The 23514-nt window shown below is 38.0% G+C and overlaps 1 protein-coding gene across 1 annotated transcript in view; it reads left to right on the forward strand.

Annotated features, from left to right (window-relative positions):
• NELL1 (neural EGFL like 1) overlaps window positions 1-23514 on the forward strand; it is a 910256-nt gene that overhangs the window by 792422 nt on the left and 94320 nt on the right. Inside the window, exon 16 of the mRNA XM_054969963.1 lies at window positions 20275-20415. Within this exon, the coding sequence (XP_054825938.1) occupies window positions 20275-20415 (141 nt within the window). The remainder of the gene's footprint in view (window positions 1-20274; window positions 20416-23514) is intronic.

The following is a 23514-nucleotide window of genomic DNA, read 5'->3' on the forward strand; positions in this document are numbered from 1 at the left end:
TGGAATTTATTCAAAGAGAAACAAAATACTTTTTCCAACATAACAGTGGTCCTGAAGTACCAACACATACGGTTTGGGATGCTTATAAAGCAGTGACGAGAGGGATCTTGATTACTTTGAACAGTAGGGAAAGGAAGAAAAAAGAAAAAGAAATTCGAAGAAATACAGGGAAAAAATTCTAAGAAGGAGCAAGAGTTACAGAAAAGACCGGGGAAGAAAGCAATAATTCTAGAAATAAAGATACTACAAGAGCAGCTGAGGGCCTTTGTAAATAAAGAGTTGGAGTGGAATTTAAAGACTTTGCAGCAAAAATCTTTTGAAGGGGCCAATAAGCCAGGGAAATATCTAGCCTGGCAACTGAAAAAGAAAAAGGGGAAAAAAGTAATTGGAAAGATAGTGGAGGAAGGGAAAGAGATAATGGAACACCAAGGGATAAAAAGAGCATTTTACAAGTATTATGCCAAACTATTTCAAAAAAGGAGGATAGACTCAGAGAAAATAGATATTTAGAAAACGCAAGACTACCTAAGATTTCAAATACAATGAGAGAGACACTAAATGCTCCAATTACAGAAGAAGAAATTTTGGAAGCCATAGAGTCAACTAAGATAGGGAAAGCACCGGATTCAGATGGAATTTCAGCAAAATTTTATAAAGTAATGAAAAAAGACCTGGTGCAGACCCTACAAAGGTTGATGAATGAGATTATGGAGGAAAAAAGGTCTCCCAAACACATGGAATGAAGCAAATATTTCATTGATCCCAAAGGAGTCACAAGATTTAACAGATGTCAAGAATTATAGGCCCATTTCTTTATTGAATAATGACTATAAAATTTTTGCAAGAATTTTAGCGGAAAGGCTTAAGAGATTTTTAATTGACTTTGTGGGAGAAGAACAGGCCGGATTTTTACCAAATAGGCAAATTAAGGATAATTTGAGAGTTGTGCTAGATGCCATTGAATACTATGATAAGCACCCTGAAAAGGAGGTAGGCTTTTTCTTTGTGGATGCGGAGAAGGCCTTTGACAATTTAAATTGGGATTTTATGTTTCTGACAATGGAAAAGATGGAACTGGGGCAAGAATTTATAGAAGCCGTGAAAGCTATATATAAAGAACAAAAAGCGTCATTATGTATAAACAATGATTTGACAGAAAAATTCGAGGTAAGAAAAGGCACAAGACAAGGATGTCCACTTTCACCTTTGCTATTTGTTATGGTGTTGGAAATACTTTTAAGGCAGATAAGAGAAGACAACAGCATTAAAGGTATAAGACTCATGGGCTTTTCATATAAGTTCAGAGCGTTTGCAGATGATTTGATGTTTATAGTGGAAGAACCAGTCCAGACATTACCATTATTGTTAGATAAAATTAAAGAATTTGGAGATCTGGCAGCGTTTAGTATTAACAAAACAAAATCGAAACAGCTCTGTAAAAATATGACAAAAAAGAAACAAGAGGAGTTAATGAGTGTTACGAAGTGCGAAGTGGTACAGAAAACAAAATATCTGGGAATAAAAGTAACAGTTAAAAATATAGATCTATTTAAGAACAATTATGAAAAATTGTGGTCGCAGATAGAAAGGGACATGTTGAAATGGAATAAAATGAACTTGTCACTGTTGGGATGTATTTCAGTTGTTAAAATGAATGTGCTACCCAGAATGATGTTTTTGTTACAAACAATTCCAATTGTAAAAGATAAGAAATATTTTGATAAACAGCAAAGGAAAATATCAGAATTTGTGTGGGCAGGGAAAAAACCAAGAATCAAGATGAAGGTGCTGTGTGACGCAAAAGAGAGGGGTGGTTTGCAATTACCAAATTTGAGACTGTACCATGAGGCGGTATGTCTAATATGGTTAAGGGACTGGGCAAAACTATCCAATCTTAAACTGTTAGCTCTGGAGGGGCATAATAATCTGTTTGGTTAGCATGCATATTTATGGTATGACAAACATAAAATGGATGGGATGTTTCAGCATCATTTTGTGAGAAGGAATGTCTTCATGATTTGGCAAAAGTACAAGAAGTTTATTGGGGAAAAAGACCTATGTGGATTGTTCCAGCAGAAGTTGTAAACCCAAATATGGAATACAAGGGAGAAGATTGGATAACCTATAAAGAACTATTATGGGTGGACAGAGACTCTTTTAACATAAAGAAAAATGAGGATTTACCATTTGAATATGGTTGGCTGCAATATCGACAGATTAAAGACTTATTTGAATCTGATAAAAGAAAAGTGGGTTTTAGAACAAAAAATACAGAATTAGAGGAGCTATTATTTGGAGGGGGGAATTGACTTCTAAGGTGTATAAACTTTTATTGAAATGGTATACGGAAGATGAGATGGTTAAAACTCAAATGGTGAAGTGGGCAATAAATTTTAATAAAGAAATCACAATGGAAACATGGGAATTTCTATGGAAGAATACATTGAAGATATCTAAATGTAATAATCTGAAAGAGAATGGATACAAAATGATGTATAGGTGGTATTTAACACCAAAAAAATTAGCAAATGCAAATAGTAATATGTCAAACAAATGCTGGAAACGTAAAAAACATGAGAGCTCTTTTTATCATATGTGGTGGACGTGCTACAAGGCCAAGCTTTTTTGGTCAAAGATATATACGGAAATGTTATTAATTATGAAATGTAATTTGTTGAAGAGCCCTGAAATGTTGTTGTTAGGATTGAATATGCAAAAAGTAAATGTGAAGGACAGGACATTGTTATTTTATATGACGGTGGCAGCAAGATTACTATATGTACAGTACTGGAAGCAAGAAGAAATACCAGAAGTTGAAGATTGGATCCAAAAACTGTTGTACATGGCGGAGATGGACAAAATGACAAGAAAACTGAAAGAACAAAATCCAAGTGAATTTTTAAATGACTGGGGGAAACTTAAGGAGTATCTTGAAAGCAAGTGGGATGTGAAAGGACAGTTGTGGTCTCTGGACAATTATTAAGATGTATAGAGAATAAGTAAAAGCTTTACCTTTTATAATAGGGACAAGTATTTGAATAGAGATAATAATAAGAAATAAAGGGGTTATAGTGCTGTTGGGAGTCAAAAAGGGAAAAGGGGGAGGGGGAAGAGATGGGGGCATATATACTGATTTAAAGGGTAAATGTAGTTGTATTATGTATTATGGGAATGTATGTTAACCCATTCAGTAAAAATTGATTTTTTAAAAAAATCATGGAATATTTTAGTGATCACTGATGGTTTTGTGTAACTTTTTATTTTGGTCATATATAATGTTGATATAGTTTGCAGATCTTTTTTTTTTTTTTACTCTGAATGCTAATAATTTTAATGACTTGGGAGAATTGAACCAATATCTTTGTTTGGTATATAGCATGTCTTTTTGAATTTTGTTAATTTTGAGAGATTCTAATATTTTACGTTCCATTAATATATATATGAGAGAGAGAGAGAGAGAGAGAGAGAGAATGTGTCTATAATTTAGATCACTCCCGATAATCACTTCTCCCTCTTGAAATTTTCTTAGTTCTTCCAAAGTTTCTTCAATGTAGTGTAGTTGGTTAGAATTTGGAGCATACATAGAAACTATAGTGTATAGTATAGTGTATGCGGAGATCTACACATGCGTCGAATTGGGTAGACGCTCACTCGCATCGCTCTTGGAACTCGTAAATTAAAAGCCTAAACAAGACGAACAAAAAGTAAACTGATAATGAAAGACACCCTCCCAGAAGTTAATTAGACTGTAGGAGCTGATTTTAACCCTGAGACTGGGGTGAGTAGTATCTTTGCAATGTGTGAAAGCTCCTGTTGATTTACGAACGCCTAATAAGATGGCGAAGTTGATGAAGGAGCTGGGGGAGATGATCCAGCTCTCGGAAGCTAATGTAAGGGCTGACATGCAGGATTTAAAGGCAGAGATGAGACGATTGATGACGGCTGTGGAAAAGGTCAAGAAAACAGCAGAGCAAGCTAAAGAATTAGCTGAGGCGAATGAAGATAAGATTGAGATTTTGATAAAAATGATCACCCAGATGAATGATAGACAACGCAGAAGAAACTTAAAATTTGCTGGAATTGCAGAAGATATTCAGAATAAGGACCTGGAAGAAGTCATGTTGAACTGGCTCAAGGAGCAAGGAATACAGATTAAGCAAGATGAAATAGAGAGAGCACACCAGTTAGTTACACCAAGGAGAGGGGCTGGAGCCCCCAGAGACGTTATAGTGGCATTTGCAAGAGAGAAGATAAGAGATCAGATTTATAAATCTTTGCGGAAGAAGACAGACCTTCAGTTTAAAGAACGAAAGGTTATAGTGCGACAGGATTTCTCCCAGGAGACATTACAAGCCAGAAGAAGTATGCAGCAATTTGCGCAAGCTTTGTTTAATGACAAAATTCTCTTCTCCTGGGCATACCCAGCAACTCTGTTGGTGTTCAGAGACGATAGGAAACATTCGGCTTGGGACCCAAAAGAAGCAAGGAAAATGTTGGCAGACTTGGGCGTTGGAGCGCAAGAACAGAATGAGCAAGAGCTCTCAAGTGTGGAAGAGGACGTACAAAATGAGCAGGGAGAATCTTCAGTGCAAGAGAAGGAGGGGAAAAAAGAAAGGAACTGGGGGGGGTAGTAATAAGTAAGAAGCAAAAGCATACACGGTGATATATAAAACAGGCTTTTTGGTTAAGATAGGTGTGGTATTTTCAAGGGTTCCAAGAGGGAAGGGGGAGGAACATGGGCCTCCAAGGTTACCATGAGACAGAGATCGCTGAGATCTCTACCTGAGTCTCAGGTGGGGAGGGGGGAAGTAAGTGTTACAAATCAGTTGAAAACATATGTGCACGGAGGAATTCAAGGAATGAACTTAGAATGGGATGATGGATAGTACTTTAAAAGTTTTGTCTCTCAATGTGAACAGGTTGACTTCAGACACTAAGCGTTATAGGGTTTTGGAGCTGGCAAGGAAAATGAAAGCTGATTTATTATGTCTTCAGGAGACGCATAGAGCTAAAGTAAATAATAAACCTTTGCTGGCCTCCCAACACTGGGGATTAAAAATAGAGTCTAAAGCAACGAATAAGGCCAGAGGTGTGGCTATATTATGTAATAAAAATCTTAATTTGGAGGTTTTGAAGCAGAAGAAAGATAAAGATGGTAGATATGTGTTTCTAAAAATTAAAATGATGCAGAAGATCTTTACAGTGGCTAGCATTTATGGGCCGAATAAAGGGCAAAAAAAAATTATAAGGAAGACTTTGGATAAATTACAGGCCTTTGCTGAGGGGGAAAATATAATTGTTACTGGAGATTTTAATTGGAGTCTAAAAACAGATCATTCTCTCAAGTTGAATAAATGGGGATTAAAAGATGCTTTAGAGATGGGGAACACTGGTACTAAACCCACTTTCTTTTCTAATAGACATAAGACTTATACATATATAGATTATTTTCTAATTACAAACAGGAAGGAAGTTCAGATTAAGAGAGCCCAGACCTTAGGAATATGGATTTCAGATCATGCCCCATTGTTTGCGGAGCTAGGATGTGAAGGGGGAGAGCAAAGTAGGAGATGGAGATATAATAACTAAATAATGGGTAAAGATAGGGATAGGGAATATATCAGAAAACAAAGTAGCTGGTACTTTAAAGAGAACAGTGGTATGGGAGAGATCCCGATAGTGTGGGATGCATTTAAAGCGGTTATAAGAGGACATTGTATAATGACAGAGAAACTTATTAAGAGGGAATGGTATCTGGGAAGGCAGAAGAAAATTAAAGAAATTGAAACACTCCAAAAACAGCAGCAAAGCAAATATTTAAGAAGTAGACAGGGGCAGTCAAGAAAATTAAAACAAGAATTGGATGAGTTAGACTGGAAGAGTTAGACTGGATGAGTTAGAGAGATTTGGAAGAGAGATAATATGATAAAGAATGATTTTCAGAGAACGTCAATAAGATCTACTAAGAGATTAGCAAATTACTTAAAGAAAAGAAGGGATAAACAGAGAGTAAAAGCTATTAGGACTAAAAGGAAAATACTTACAGAAAGCTCTAAAGAAATAAGGAAGGAATTTGCGGAATTTTACCAAACATTATATAAAGAGGAAAATAAAAGCGTTAGTAGAGTAAGTTTGGAAACCAAGGTTGAGGAAGATGATAGACTAGGGTTAAATGAAGAAATCTCTTTGGAGGACATTGAAGAGGCGGTAAGAACATTTAAGAGAAAGAAATCCCTGGGATTAGATGGGTTTACTATGGATTTTTATAAAGAAACGATTGATATTATTGCCCCAGAAATGAAAAAAGTATTTAATAATATTTTAGAAGGGGGAAGGGCTCCAGAGACGTGGAAATTAGCGGAGATAGTAGTGATAGGAAAACCACAGAAGGACCCTACAGAGGTGAGTTCATATAGACCAATCAGCTTATTGAATTCAGACTATAAAATATTTACAAAGATTTTGGCAAAACGCTTGGAAAAGGTTCTGCCGAAAATAATCAATAGGATTCCCCTAACCTCTTACATTATAAGAGGTGAATTTGATTGAAGAACACATATTTATTATACTATATTGAGAACTGGTTCCTAAAATTACACCAATTGACTTTAAAATAATAGTGGTTGTACTCTTAAATTACTTGAAGTGAATATATTCCTTAACTCCTTTGTTCATGTATAAGAATATATTATAATACTTGGTAAATTATTCTGTCTTTAATTTGTGCTATCATAAATAAATATAAAGAAGCTTATATAATATGGAAAAATATTCCTACCTTTCGTTATTCACAAATATATAGAGAGAGAATTATAGCAATCGTTCTAAATACAGTCATTAATCTAAATGATTGGAAGATTATAAACAGTTGATATTGAGTATGTTCATTACCAAAGCAAAGTGATGAAAGTAATAATGATAAAATTTTAATTATATATCAGAAAGCCCCTTTAATATATGAATTGACTATGTGGTTCTACAACTTGGTATTGAAAATCAAAGTTTAGCTGAAAACAGAGTATGATAATAAATTGTTAATTACAGCTAGATAGTAACCAGTATAGGCAACTATTAAGTTTTTTTGATATCTATCATGTGTGTGTGTATATAAATATATATATATATATATTTGTATATATTGTATAGTAATTGTATAATAAATATAAAAATATGCAATAAATAGGTAACTTTCGAATTAATGCCTATATCTTTATTATTACTTGACACTAACTCCCCCTGATTAAAGAATGATTAATATAATTATTAACACCACATCTGTTAATTAATAAAATTTTGTTCTGGTCTGAAAGGATTTAGAATCAGATAATTAATTTTTTAAATTAATACTAATAAATATTTTAAAAAGAACTAGTTCACTCTCCTTTCTCACTTTATGACCCAGTTAATTATAGTCTTATATTGTTATATCACTTCCTGAGTCTTGATATTGATGAGAGCTCAAAATACAGATAGGAGTATATAAAGATAGATTTGCTGTGTAAAAATAAAGTCTTATACAGTTACTAATCTTATTCTACCCTTAAATAAGTAATATGTATTCCTAATGTTATATGCAATTTACTGTAATACTATCGTATTGGTAATTTGTCCCCCACCCCGCCCTTCCCTCCCTGATTCCACAATTAGTTTAAAACTGAACAACCCCTTGTACTTAACCCTAAAAGTTAATCTAATCTAATATTGATCATAGATATATAAGCAAAATATTAAAATAAAACCTAGATTTAAATATAACTATTTATAACAAAGTTAGCTAGTAGCACCTGTATACTACTGTATTAAAACACACAGTAGTAATTACCACCGGCAATAACACGGTGACACTACCCAGAAACACTAGGAGCACACACAGAATATCACACACACACCCATCCCCCCAAATAATTTTGTTTTGTTTAGTTGAAAATAAAGCAGTCTGCCACAAAATCTTAAGTAGGGCGCGCAGGGATCTCGCTTCCCTTCAATGATGAAGGTGACATCAATTGTGACAATTTTCTCTTCTGAGATTGCCTCTCGGTCTCCATGGCAGTTTCTACATCCAGGTCTTGTAACAATTTCCATCCTGACTCTTCATCCGTCGCAATGAGGAGTTTGCCTTTGTGAAGAACTGACAGCTTTGTCAAGTTCAGCATCTATACTTAATACTTAAAACACCGGAGAGTTTCTGTTACTGCGTTTAACGTTTTTCTTTTTTCAAGGATCTCTCCCGATACGTCTGTGTAGATTGAGACTGTTTTGCCTTCATGCTGAAAAAAGCCTTTTTTTCTTGCCACTTCTAGGATCTTTTTTTTTAGTATGGTAATCTGGCAATTCAACTAATATGTCTCTAGGAGAGTCTTTGACTTTTTGTTTCCTCGCTCCAACTCTGTAAGCTTTAGTTACAATCAGTGTTATGACCTCCTCCAAACCAGTCTGAGTCGCTAGCCATGAGGCTATATAGGCAGTTAAGTCAACTTTTTGTGTATATCTTTCCTCCAGCCCTCTCAGTTTAATTTTTTTTGTCTTGCATTTAATTCTAGTTTAAGTTCTCTGTCTTGTAGTGATTCATTTATTGTTAGAAGCTTTTTTACTTTGTTACAAGCTGTTGTGCTTGTCTCCTTTGCTTCTTCTGATTTTGAAGCCACTTTTTGAATTTCTAAGTGCATATCTGAGAGATGATCAAGAAGTGGCTTAATCGCAAGCGAGAGTTGTTGTTGAATATTGATTTCTAATCTTGTCAATTTCAGATCTAGCTGTTCTGCTGTTACCAATTCATACAAAGTGCAAACAGTGCATTCATATACTCTAATTATCTCTAAGAATATCCTTATCTCATAGTCCAAACCCTGCAGGGAACTCCATGCCCCGCTCCGATCCTCTTAGGAACAAGGCAAGTACTCCGTGGGTAGAAGAGATGGTAAGTATGAATCACTTATGATCTTTAATATATTTGATGTCTTTTCTTCTCTTTTCTTTCCATACAGGTGTCTTCCCAGATGTTATTTGTAGTGTCCAACCAAAAAGCAGCCCTAACTGCAACCGGCTGAGTGGCAGATTTCGTCCCCATGACTTCCTCAGGGGCTGGTGGACCACTAAATCATATGCAAAAGCAATAAAATATTTGAAATACACCATGTCCATCATGATTCAAGATCATACAGTCACAATCATACATCTTCAATTATATAGTTTTATACATCACCCTACCAGATGTGACTTACCCTGTACTCATAAACGTATGTCTCACCACCCAAAGAGTGACACGTGTATCAGTACTCACGTGTCGCTCCAAGTATCCTATTCTCTTATGTACGGACGCTCACTCCCTTCCAATTAGCAAGAAACTGTTTCATAAAGGTGCAGTAACCACTCTGAAGTCTTTGCCAATTTCCTTATCAACCCTAACCGAGGAAACCTTGATAAGAAAGTTCATTATTCAAACCCCTAGGTTTTAAGCTTTTTAATGAGAAAATCCATTTAGCCTCCCGTCTTAATAGTTCTTTAGTGGTACAGTACTGAATGGATTTTCAGTAACTGAAGATGTATGATTGTGACTGTATGATCTTAAATTGTACATATGAAAGTATTTGCTGGTACTGTACATGGATTGGAGGACATGTGAATGGTGTATTTCAAATATTTTATTGCTTTTGCATATGATTTAGTGGTCCACCAGCCCCTGAGGAAGTCATGAGGACGAAATCTGCCGCTTAGCCGGTTGCAGTTAGGGATGCTTTTTGGTTGGACACTACTAACAACATCTGGGAAGACACCTGTATGGAAAGAAAAGAGAAGAAAAGACATCAAATATATTAAAGATCATAAGTGATTCATACTTGCCATCTCTTCTACCCACGGAGTACTTACCTTGTTCCTAAGAGGATCAGAGCGGGGCATAGAGTTCCCTGCAGGGTTTGGACTATGAGATAAGGACATTCTTAGAGATAATTAGAGTATATGAATGCACTGTTTGCATTTGTATGAATTGTTCACATAGTGATTGTCCTTTTGTTAAATAATAACAACTGAATATTTTTCTAAATACCCGGGTGATTTTTCATTGTGTAGTCTTTCTTCTGTACCGGGTATTGCCTTGTTATATTGTTGTTGTTGTTTTAAAAAAAATTTTATTGGGTGAGTACAATGTAAATGTTTACATTTTCCAAATCTGCCCTTTCTTAATCTATTCCCCCACCCTTTCCCTCCCCCCCTCTACTATAGACTTCCAACAGCTTTCCAACCCAATGTCTAACACTACTCTACTTAATATTATTTGATTATTTAGCAAATAAATTGTTCTCTTAACTCAATAACTATTTCACATCATTGTCCATATTTCCCCCTTGTAATGATCACTATCTCCCTCCTTAATCAAAAACTAAAAATTGTCTAATAACAACATCTCCCCTTTTACGTCCCACTTTCTTTCTATATATTGTTTCAGTTTCCCCCAGTCTTTAAAAAATTCCTCTGGATTTTGTTCTCTTAGTTTTCTTGTTAATTTGTCCATTTCAGTCATATGTAGTAGTTTTTGTATCCAGTTCTCAACAAATGGCACTTCTTGTGTCTTCCAAATTTGAGCATACAATATTCTTGCCGCCGTTGTCATACAAAATACTAGTGTTCTGTCTTGTGGATTAATTCTGTCTAAGTTCAAGTCCAGCAAAAGCAGTTCTGGATTTTTATTTATTTGAAATTGTAAAATTTGAGACATAACTTCTGTAATATTCCTCCATAACTGCTTTGCAACATCACAAGTCCACCACATATGATAAAATGAACCTTCATGTTTCTTACATTTCCAACATTTATCAGACATTTGGTTATTTCCGTATGCTATTTTCTTCGGCGTTAGGTACCATCTGTACATCATCTTATACATATTTTCTTTGATAATAGTACATGTTGATATCTTTAAGGTGTTCTTCCACAAGTGTTCCCATGCCTCCATTGTTATATCTCTATTACAGTTTATGGCCCATTTCACCATTTGCACTTTAACTGTTTCATCTTCTGTGTACCATCTTAACAGGACCTTATAGACTTTAGATATCTTTTTTTCCCCATCTTGCAATATGCTTTCTTCCAGTTCATAATTTTTCAGTTTAAATCCAAATTTTAAACGATCTGAATCATATAAGTATTTAATCTGTCTGTATTGGAACCAACCATATTGAAATGGCAACTCATCACATGTTTTCAACTTAGCCATATTTTGCTCCTTTTTCAAAATTTCTTCATAGGTCAAGCATTGTTCTCTGTTGTAAATTATATTTGGTTCGACAACTTCTAATGGCACCACCCACATTGGGATGCCGTCATCTAAATATTTTGTATATTTTGACCAGACCATAAAAAGGCTTCTTCTTATGTAATGATGCAAGAACATAGCGTCTGCTTTAAGTTTTTCATACCATAAGTAGGCATGCCAACCAAAGAGCTTTTTGTATCCTTCAAGTGTAAGTAGTTTTTGATTTGTTAATAGCATCCAATCTCTAAGCCACGCTAAACATACTGTGTCATGGTATAGTCTTATATTAGGCAATTGTAGTCCTCCTCTTTCTTTAGCATCACAGAACACTTTCATTTTTACTCGGGGCTTCTTCCCAGCCCACACAAAATCTGATAACTTCCTTTGACATTTGTCAAATTGTTTGTTGTCCCTTATTATTGGTATCGTTTGCAGTAAAAACATTATTCTTGGTAACACATTCATTTTAATTGCTGCTATTCTTCCTAGCCATGACAAATTCAGTTTATTCCATTTAATCATATCTCTCTCTATTTGTTGCCACAGCTTCTCATAGTTATTCTTGAATATATCAATGTTCTTTGCAGTAAGTTCAATTCCTAAGTATTTCACTTTATATGTTACCTCACAACTTGTAATTTCCATTAATTCTTGTTGCCTTGTTATATTGTATGTTCTGCCGTTACCGGCTGTAATAGATCAGTGTCAGGCTGCGTGTCTGCCATCTTTATGGCTGAGGCGAACGTGCTCTCTGACGTCTGTTTTTTGTTTTGAGGAGGAAAAACCTCTTGCTGACTTTTAAATGTTTTTGTCTGATTTCTCTTTTTATCAGAGTCAGGTTTTCCCATAATATTTGCTTATTTTACCAGTTTAAATGACAATGCTGAGGTATTTTGGGGGTTGGGGAGGACAGAGATTCTTCAGTTAGCGTCCATCTTCAATGGAATCGAAGCCACGCTCCCTCTTTGTTGATGCCTCAGATTAAAGCATGGGATGGGGTGGGGGTTCTCCCCACCATTGCACTTTAATGTACTTGGTTAATTTATTTTATTATTGCTTATTGTATGTTGATTTTAGAATTATTGTTTTCTTGTTATTATTGATTTTAACTGTTGTTCACTGCCCAGAGCCCCTGAGGATGGGTGGTTTATAAATCAAAATAATAAATAAAATAAATAAAGCATGTGATACAGATGTAATTATTATTTCTGATCATGCCCCTATTTCATTAGTTCTCCTGTTTCCTGATTGGGTCAGACTACCAAGCTTATGGTATCTTAAGGTCTTTCTGTGCAATGATGAAACTTTTAAAACTCAGAAGATAGCTGAGCATGCAGAGTATTTTAATATTAACCAAAGAACTGTGAATACTTGTGCTATTGAATGAGAAACTTGTAAATCCTTTATCAGAGGAAGGATTATTGCATATGCATCTTACAAGAAGTTTAGAGAAAGGGAATAAAACAAATATGAAAAGTTGAAATATTTGTTTAACACAGTTTTCTACATCTCCTAATTAAGATTGTTATCGAGAGTTGCAAAGGGTTAAATATGAGTTGAATAATATATTGTCAATGAAAGCAGAACATGCTTTGACGTGCTTGCACCAGTCATATTGGGAAAGGGGATAGAAATAACATTTTGGATTCTAATCTGTATTTCAGTATTTAGTAATTTGATTTGAAATTCTGAAAGGTTACAGTAACTTTGAAAAGAAGTAGCTGGTTATCAAAACATCAAAGAAGGTAGTTATCAAAATGACTATACAGATTTTGGAGATAATATGAATTTAAATCAGGTAATTCTTTAAATGCAACGATTCACAGATTGTATAGCCAGTTCTTTTTTACTCTAGTATTTATCCTACATGCTTCCTTGTTACAGCCAAAACTGCAGAGTTCAAGGCTAAGTGTGTTGTTGTCCAAGTTTTCATATCCACTTCATCACATATACATCACAATGGATTTTGTCTTACTTTATAATTGTATTATCTTTTCAGTCTCAAGATTTATTTGAATTTTGTTTAATTCCACAAATCATTTGTATGCCACTTTGGTGTAGTGGTTAAAAGTGTGGAACTCGAATCTGATTCCCCATTCCTCCATTTGAAGCCAGCTGGGTGACTTTGGGCTGGTCATGGCTCTCTGGAGCTCTCAGCCCTACCCACCTCACAGGCTGTTTTGTTGTGGGGATAATAATAACATACTTTGTAAACCATTCTGAGTGGGTGTTAAGTCATCCTGAAGAGCGGTATATAAGTCGAATGTTGTTGTTGTTGTTGTTATTTATTTTATTGGAAAGACTGCCCAGTTCACTTCATTGAATTGTCTAGTACAATGGGTAGGTGTTCAATGAAGCACACTACAGGAATGGAGGTGCAGAAACCCAGGAGCCCTCTAGTGAAATGAGTTGAACAATTGTGGCAATCAGAACAGTTTCTAATGCCTGGACATTTTTATGATAGAGCATAGGTCTCTATAAAAACAAAATAGCAGGATTTGAAGATGGAAGCTCTGAGTTTTGAAAACTCATACCCTGAAAATCTTGTCAGTCTCTAAGGAACCACTAGACTCAAATCCTGCTGTTCTAGTGCTGACCAAGATGGCTACCCCCTCCAAACTATAAAGAAAGAATGTCATTTCATCTACATTTTCTAGCTTTTATTCTACAGCATGGCAAAATGGGCCATGCAGGAACCTTGTTCTATCTGGATGGTGTAGGCTCTGGTATATCTTAGTGTCCGGTGCTGGGGCCAGACTTAGGGAATGCCCCAGGGACACCCACCCCAGAAACTAGGCTTGCAGCCCCCCAGCCCAGCCCTACTACCCATAAAACTCACCCAGCCAGGAGAGGACAGACGTCAGAGACACCAACAAGGGCCAAGAATGCCAAAGAAGCCCCAGGTGCAGAAAGTTCAGGCAAAGCCCCAGGTGCAAGAAGCTCAGGCAAAGCCTCAACAACAGGAGGCAGGCTAGGTGATGCCTCCTGGGTCCTAATGAGCGCTAGTTACCCAGTCAGGTCTCCAGGGCAGCCTTTTCCCTCAGCCCAGGGGAAGAACAACAGCCCAGTCAGGAGGAGAAGAGACAGAGGGCTGAGGCAGCCAGCCAGCACCAACTCAAGCAGCAGGCCAAAGGCGGTAAAGGAGGCACTAGGCCACACTACCACCCAGAGGCTGGCAGGAGAGGTGCAGCAGCAGAGCAAACCAACAGGCAGGCTAGAAGGGGCGGGGAGTAGCCTGGAAGAGCCAGCAGCAGAGCAGCAACAGGTGTGGCTGCCTAAGGCAGTCCAGGCAGCAGCTAGGTTGTTAGAGGCAGGGCTAGGAGGTGGAGGCTGGGATTGGTGAAGGGATAAAAGGGGAGTCCCCCCCTACAAGTGGGGTGGAGAGTAAGGAGTCAGATGAGAGGTGTGGAGAGATGAGGAAGAGATAGGAGTACCTTGAGAAGGCAAAGACTGCAGTTAAAGGGGTAGTGCTGACCCCAAACCCAGGGGCGCTACCAACCCAGAGGGGAGAGTGTCACACTTAGAAATGATCTTGAATCTAATTAAGGAATGAATGAAGACAGTTTATTCAGGAACTACAACTTTGACAGAAAGGAGAGAAACAGAATAGATACCAACTACCTCAGTAAACAGGGAGGAGGAACTTATGGGAAGCAGCAGGAAGCAGGAAGTAGCTTAAGAATGCCAATCTAGAGACATGCAAGAAGGACAGAAGAGAGAAGGAAAGAAGGATCCCTCTCTGCCATCTAACTGTCAGACCCATGCCCCTTGCAGGTATTCTGTGTCTTCTGCCTTCTCTGTAAACAAGACACTGTATTTCCAACATCCCTTCTCAAGGTCTAGTGTACGGAGTCCACAAGGTTTAACTTCTTGCATAGACTTTCAAACTTATCTTTACGGAGTGTCTTAGTAAGTATATCGGCGATCATCTCTTCTGTGTGGCAGTACTCCAACTCAATAAGCCTATCCTCTTGCATATTTCTCACTAGATGTTGTTTCACATCAATATGTTTGGTTCTAGAATTCATCTTCTCCGTTTGCGCAAGTTTTATCCACCCTTGATTATCCTCGAAGAGTTTTATTTGTTTGGGTTTTTCTGTCCCAAAGTCATTAATCAATTGCAGCATCCACTTCAGTTGTCTGCATGCCTCTGCTGGTGATACATATTCAGCTTCAGTCAAGGACAGAACCAGAGTTTCTTGTTTTCTGCTACTCCAGCTCACTGCTCTGTTGCCATAAAATAATAAATGTCCACTGGTAGACTTTCTGTCCTTTGTACCTTCTGCTCAATCTGCATCCATATATCCCACCAATCTGGGATTATCACTTGTTGGCAACTTCAGTTTCAGATGCATAGTCCCATTCAGGTGTTTGGCCAGTCTCTTGACTGCATTCCAATCTCTTTTGCTTGGTGATTCAATCTTCCTGCAAAACATGCCAACTGCTGCTGCTATATCTGGATGCGTTAGTGTACTTATGTGCACTAATTTTCCAATTGCTTCCCTGTATTGTTTATGGTTGGGCAAGAGTTCATTGTTTCCTTGTTGCTTTAGGTAACATACTTCCATGGGAGTATCTGCTGTCTTACAATTTTCCATTTGCATATATTCCAGAAACTCTAGGACTTTCCGTTTTTGGCTGAAAAGATAGTTCCCATCTTCTTCTCTTTCTGCTTGGACTCCCAGGTAGTAGGTGATAACTCCTTTCATTTCAACCTCTTGGCTCAGATGTCGGACTATTTCATCATAGTCCTCCTCCTCTTCATAACACAAAATCAGATCATCAATATAAACCAGAATGTAAGTCCATCTATTGTCTTCGTACCTTGAGTAAAGGCATTGTTCAGCTTTGCCTTTCTTAAAACCTTCTTTGGTCAACATTTGGTGTAGTTTTTCATTCCAACATCTAGCAGCTTATTAGAGCTCATATAAGCTCTTTTGCAGTTTACACACGAGGCACCTGTCCTGGGATTGTTTGAATCCTGTTGCCTCTTCTATGTAAACTTCCTCTTTTATTTCACCAAGCAGAAAAGCTGTTTTTTATGTCTAGATGCTTCATGTGCATCTTTCGTGCAGCAGCTATACTCAGGAGCACCTATATTGAAGTGTGCCTCACCACTGGTGCAAAGGTCTCATCATAGTCTTCATCGTATTTCTGGGTGTAGCTTTTGGCAACCAATCTCACCTTGTATCTTTGCACTTTGCCTTCTGCATCCTGTTTGATCTTGAAAATCCACTTGCACCCAACTGTTCTCTTCCCTGGAGGGAATTCTTCAAGGGTCCATGTCTGATTTTTAATGAGATTCAATCTCTTTCTGTGCAGCCCTTCTCCACTTCTCTGCTTCTCTGGCAGGCATTTTTGTTATGTCTTCCCATGTGGAGGGTTCAGGCACAACTTCTATCATTGCCAGATAGGAAAGTCTTTTCAGTGGTATGTTTTTGTTTACTCTCTCTGATCACCTGATTCTTGGCTCCTTCTGGCCTCTTCTGGCTCTGCAGCCCCTTCTGGATTTGTGGCCCCTTCTGGCTCTGCGGGTTCCACTGCTGTGTCATGTGTACAGTCCATGATGAGTAGTTTTACTGTTCTTTGTGGCTGTTCTTCATTTTCTCATGTTAGTGTGCTTTCACCAATGTCTGCTACCTTCCTTTCATTAACATAGACAATGTGGCGGATTTTTATAGTTTCAGTTTTTGGGTTAAGGATTCGGTATCCTGTACATCCCTGTGCATACCCCACAATAATTCCTTCTGCTTGGAGATCCATCTTAGACCTTTTTTCATTAGGAACATAACTGTAGGCTTTGATCCAAAAACCTTCAGGAGATTCACACTTGGTTTGTACCCATACCATAGTTCATATGGGGTACTGCTTGCACCTTTGATGGGAAGTCTCTTTTGCAGGTAAGTAGCAGTGTTAATTGCTTCTCCACAGAATTTCTCAGGTAGCCCTGCTTCAAGAAGCATGCACCTACCCATTTCAGTGTGAGAGTGATTCTTTCTCTCTGCTACTCCATTCTGCTCTGGCATGTATGGCACAATGACTTGATGCTGAATCCCCTGCTCAGTCATGAAACTTTGCATTTCATGTCCTACATATTCACCTCCATTGTCAGAGCAGAGTGCCAGTGGCCCTCTCTGGAATCTGTTACTGACCATTGCTACATAAGCTTTAAATTTTTCCAGCACGTGATTTTTCTCCCTGATCATGTATGTAACAGTATACTTGGAGAATGTATCAATGAAGGTGAGAATATATTTGTTGCCACTTGGAGTTGCTATTCTTATTGGACCGCATATGTCACTGTGTATTAAATCTAATGACTGTCTTGCCTCATTTTCCTCCTCTCTTTTTCCTTTAAAGCTGTGTCTGATTGCTTTGCTTTTAATGCAACATATATATTTTTCTTCAAAAACACACTTTGTAAATTGCATGCCTTTCATCAAATTATTGCTTTGAAGTTGGTTGATTGCATTTACATCTCGATGCCCAAACTACTTATGCCAGATCAATGAAGTGACTTTCACAGTGCCTCAGTCCAGACCCTCTGTCTGAATTCTGGAATTCCTTATTTCTATTATACTCCTCCACCATGGTTATGGTGTAACTCAGAGTCAAATCTTTCTTAGCTTCTACTTGATTTATGAAACTTTCATACTGAGGTCACAGGCTGATCAGCAACAGTACTATCAGATCTTCATCAAGGAGATCTTTTCCAGCTGAGTGAAGCTGCTGGACTAAGGCCAGAAAATCATCCAGGTGCTCACACAAGCTCTGATGCTCTCCCATTCTAACACAGATCGACTTCCTTTGTAAAAACATTCTACTCTTAAGCGAAGTATCTACATAAAGTCTTTGAACTTCTTCCCAGATATTTTTAGCTTTATCAGTATGAATCACCCACAAAATATCCTGGTCCTCTAAACCCTTAAACAGGATCCCTTTGGCTTTGTCGCTGTGTTTATCCCATTTTCTTTGCTTTTCAGGTTCCTTATTTGCCAGTCTTATATCTTTAATTGCATGCCAAAATCCTTGTTCCTTTAGATGGCTCTGCATGTCGGCTTTCCAGATTACATAGTTTCTTTCATTCAGCCTTTCTGTCACTAAAACCTGCTGAATGCTGTAGGTGGCCATTTTGTCCTCCACCCCCTCTCACACAGCTTATGAGGGGAACCTCTGGTGAGTCTTATTCCTTTAATCAGAGATCAATCCATGAACCATCTTCTGCTACTATGTAGGCTCTGATGTATCTTAGGAATGATCTTGAGTCTGATTAAGGAGTGAATGGAGTTTATTCAGGAACTACATTGACAGAAAGGAGAGAAACAGAATAGATACCAATGACCTCAGTAAACAGGGAGGAGGGACTTCCAGGAAGCAGCAGGAAGCAGGAAGTAGCTAAGTATACCAATCTGGAGACATGCAAGAAGGACAGAAGAGAGGAGGAAAGAAGGATCTCACTTTGCCATCTAACTGTCAGACCCATGCCCCTTGCAGGTATTCTGTGTCTTCTGCCTTCTCTGTACACAAGACATTGTATTTCCAACAGATGGATGTGGACTTCACTCAAGTGGCCCAGATCCAAAGCTGTTAGACCCTAATGTGAATTTCTTCTCTCTGGTTTTATTCCACCCCTCAACAAAAATAATTGTACTTGTTTTACTGCCACCACCAAATATGAATTATAGAGACAAACATTCTATTTTTGCCATTCTATTTTTGTCCTTCAAAGGCTCTTCTTCCAGTTACATGCTACCCTTCATCTATAACTAACCATGGATGTAGGGGAAATTTTGAAGCCTCATTTATTAGAGAATTCAGTTCCAGGCAAACATCCTTCTGTCTTCTTTTGGTATCTTGGTAGGTTTGAGTGACAATTGACTTTTATGAGGGTCAGACAAACCATCATAACACAAATTTCAGGAAAAGAAAAATGTAACTTTACTAGCATAAGCGATCATGAGTTATAGATAAAACAAAAAGAGGAAAGAGCTAACAGAGAAAAAAATGTCTAACAACACTTGAACAAAGGAAAATAAAATGAACAACATCTTGATTCCCTCAGTCTAAACTTTACCATTTATGCTGACGATTTAAACAGAAAAATGTGGTTTCATATTAGTCCTCTGACTGTCTGCCATCCATTCCTGTTGTTTTTCATCGAAGCCATATTTCCCCCCCATTTTTTAAAAAAAATACTAATCCTTACAAAGGACAGGCCTCTTTCTTCTATAAACCTCTCCCCCTCCCCATACTGCTGGACTGATAATTACTATTCTAGGAGGTTCCCTTATGTGCAGCTCCGTCTGTCACAGGGAAAGTTCTTTTATTCTGTTTGTTATCATCAATGTATGAATCACCATCCTGCTAGCTTGGCAGACTGAAGAAGTTGATTTTAGTTTAACTTCTGTGCATTCACAGAGTCCAGATTAAACATTTACCTTGCAAAGGTGGGATTTTTTCACAGATAACTGGAATGAAGTCTCATTTCATCACACACAATGTATGTAGATGGAAGTTTGTTTGAAAGTTAAGTGTGTTGATATATGCCTGATTATGACTCAATCTTCTGTTCTTAAGAAGAAAGGGGGGGGGAGAATCCCATCCTGTATTTTTAATAAAAGAGGCATACAATTATTACTTTTTTATCTTATTGAACATTTTACCAACATACACAGGAAAGGAAATTTAAAGGACCAAAATGTGTAAGTTGTTTACTTTGAGCAGCTCAGATGGTGGTGGGCAACTTGCTGTCCATGCAGCTCACTTCTGTGGCTCCTGGACTCTTAATAAAATCCAGAAAGAATCCATCAAAGGGTAGCTATAAAGAACTAAGTCTGAACAGGGGTAAGAAAAAAAGAATCCTGTGTGGTACTCAGTGCCAGTCAAGTTTCCTCCTCAATTCATTAAAATGTGTATGCATTTTTTCCTAGAAGGCTTTTGTGTAATGTGTATTTTAAGTACCTAAAATGTTTGTGTCAAAGGAAATTAATATCCTGGCTGGCTTGTGTTTTTCTCTGAGGCAGATATTGATGAGTGTGCAGAGGGAATCATTGAATGTCACAACCATTCACGCTGTGTTAACCTCCCAGGGTGGTACCACTGTGAGTGCAGAAGCGGTTTCCATGACAATGGAAGCTATTCACTTTCCGGGGAGTCCTGTATTGGTAAGCAAAGATCAGCTGAGAAGTTATGTTATTGTTCTGCATGGTGTTGTATACCGAGTATTAGATATCCTTTCATGTCCAATGACAATATTTAATGCTAAAATTACAATGTAACCAACCATTTATTTAAACTCAGCACTGTTCTGTGTGATATAATTTAGATATTATTACAAGAATCATGCGCCATCAAATCTCTTAATGGTAATATAGAAAATGGACATTTAGAGGTCACAACGGTGATTTGCTTTCCTTTGCAGTTTTCAGTGGATCACTTGGGACAATAAAAATTTTGTATATGTTATAAAATCTTCAAGACATAAACATATTAGTTGTCTTTTCCTGTTCCAGGTTTACAGTTTTACCACAAAGGTTTGGAAATGCATTTAATCACAAGCCAGTAATTTATTTATTTATTTTACTAACAGAATTGTTTTAATTTTACTTTATATTTAACACTCTTACACCTCAACTTTTTTTTTTTTGCCAAACCATAAAAACCACATGGTAATCTTGGCAGGATCAGTTTCCTTCTCAAGAGGGAGAAAGAGAGAAAGACTTTGTTCTTCTGTTGTCTTTTGTGAAACAGTTGAGGCTTGGATTCTGTGCAGTGCAAGCTGTTCTGCATAAATTATATATTTCCTGCCTCTTGCTGCTCTCTTCTGTTCCCCAGAAATTGGGGTTGGTAGATTCCCAGGAACATTGTTAGGGTGTAAGTAGGAGGCTGCTGTGAGAGGGGAGAATCTTCAAGAATTGCTCTGCGTCTCTTCTGTGAATGGAACTACCTAACATGAGCAGAAGGGGCACTTAGGAATCTAGAATTTAGTGACTGATAGAGGATGGAAGGAAGACCAGTGCTAACTAGAGGGAGATAAGTATGCTTGTCAGTTGCCTAAAGGGGAAAAGTTGGGGCATTGATGCCATATTTCGGGAAAGCTTCCTATTTCCTGCTAATCTTCTCACTCTATTACCTGCTCAGCTCAGCTTACTGCTCACATCCCACTCTCATTTGCTGCTCTTACTTTTCGCATCTAACAATGTCTGTATGGATTGAGGCCAATCGAAAGAGAGACAGTAGAAATCTCAGGCATGCAAAGAATGGAAAGGCCCACCAACTCATGCATGTTCTCTCTCCCTCCCCAGGCTCTCACCATGCCATGGAATGGTAAGTGATGGGAGCCACAGCTATTCTGACTTGGTACTGGGGCAACAACAGGCAGTAATGCAACAAGTGGATCCAGTCTTGCTTGGGGAAGCTGAAGCTGCTGGCAGACAATGGACATGCTGAAACTTTGTCCCATACTAGGCTTGGCCACCTGATAGAGGTGGCTTGGATTATATCTAGAGGCCACTGGCATATAGTAACAGTTGCCACCACAAAAAGTTTCTAAGGCTAAACCAGTTTAAATTCTGTTGGAGTGGCTGCTGCTGCTTGCCAAGTGCCTAAGAACTGGGATGGAGGGACTTGAAAGAGCCTTACCACCAGGTTGAAATGCGTGTGCCGGGGGGGGGGGTATATGTGTATGCCATATGTTACATGAGTTGTCTTACGTACCTGTATGTGTCTTGTTTGTTAGAATGGATGATGTTGTATGTTACATGTTCTCTGTGTTGGGGTGGGGTGGGGATTCTGGGTAGCTATGAAGTGTGTTCTATGTGTGTACTGTCATGTGTGTGAAAGAAGTTGAGTTCTATGTTTCTTTTGTATGTGATTGTGTAAGGAACAGTGTCTCCCTCTCTCTGTGTATGTGTGTGACTGCAGTTTGTGGCTTGGCTCACTTTTTGAATCTGACTATTACGCATAGGTTATGAGTTTTGTGCCATGGAGTCAATGATGGCTCTTTGGACTAGTCACATTTGCTCATTTTTATCTTGTGTTCAGTGGATAAAGGTTTTCTAGAATGTCTTTAACATGTTTAATTCCTTGGACATACAATACACATATGTGGCTTGGTTCACTTTCCTGAGCAATCTGCAAATAGGTTATCTCTGGCTTGCTGACTACAGACTGGGTTACTTGTGGTATGTCAAACACAAATGAAGACTGGTCTCTGCTTAAGTGGTCTGTTCCCCATAGAAAAAGGGAGAGGTGTTCAATCATTGATGACTGATCAAGGAGATCTAGCTAGGGTGAGGGGTGAAAAAAAGGACACTGATTGGCTTTGCTGTAGCTAGAGCTGCCAACAACCCATTTTTCCTTTTCAAGCCACCAGCATGAAGTATGGGACCTGAGGCACTACTCTGCCACTGATCAGCAGGCAAGAGGGGAACGGGCATGAGCCTTACTTGAGAGGCTTTGTTGGTACTGTGCAGGTGCTGACTAGCGAACTGCATGCAATGCTCATGGAAGAAACTGACATCAAAATGTTACAAAAGGTGCAGCCAGGCAATATTCAGTGATGGGTAGTGGTCAAGAAAGAGTTTGGTTAATTGCTATGAAAGGAACCATGGCTAGTTGCCTTGGAGTAAATGGGCTTTCCTGGAAAGACCTGATATCCCTGGATATATGATATCCTGGCTGTGGTTGTGTTGCAGTGAAGAATCGTCTGCTGATTCCATGTTCCAGAACTGAGCTTTGGCATTAAAAACTTGTCCTGTGTTTTAGCCCTAGCTCAAAAGAAATCTGCAATACAGGAAGTTACAATACAGTCCTAAATTGCAGATTCCAAAGAAATAGAAATAGTTGGTTTCAAAGGATTTAGACTGGAATATCTCTGCATAAAACTGTACTGTTATTGAATGACTTCATCATACATTCTGTCCAGATTCCAGTCCTCTTTTATTTGTGTTATTTATGCTTATTCCCAGCACTTAATCAGTCATTTGTACACCCAAACAAGTGGGAACCTGCAAGGACTTGCAGGGGGCAGCTCACTCCCTCCCTTACCCCTTCCCTGAAAGTCTTCATAGTCTCTCTCTTTTCCTATCTTCTTCTCTACTTCCTTTTTTTTTTTTTTTGAAAAATTTTTATTGGGTTAGAACATTTTTATTTTTACATTACAATCAATTTTCCCCTAATTTTTCGTTTCTAACCCCCTCCCTTTCCCCCCCTTTTGTTGACTTCCAACAGCTTTCCCACCCTCTGTCCCTTTTCCCTTACTT

This window comes from Eublepharis macularius, chromosome 2, assembly GCF_028583425.1.
Source record: "Eublepharis macularius isolate TG4126 chromosome 2, MPM_Emac_v1.0, whole genome shotgun sequence".
NCBI lineage: Eukaryota > Metazoa > Chordata > Lepidosauria > Squamata > Eublepharidae > Eublepharis > Eublepharis macularius.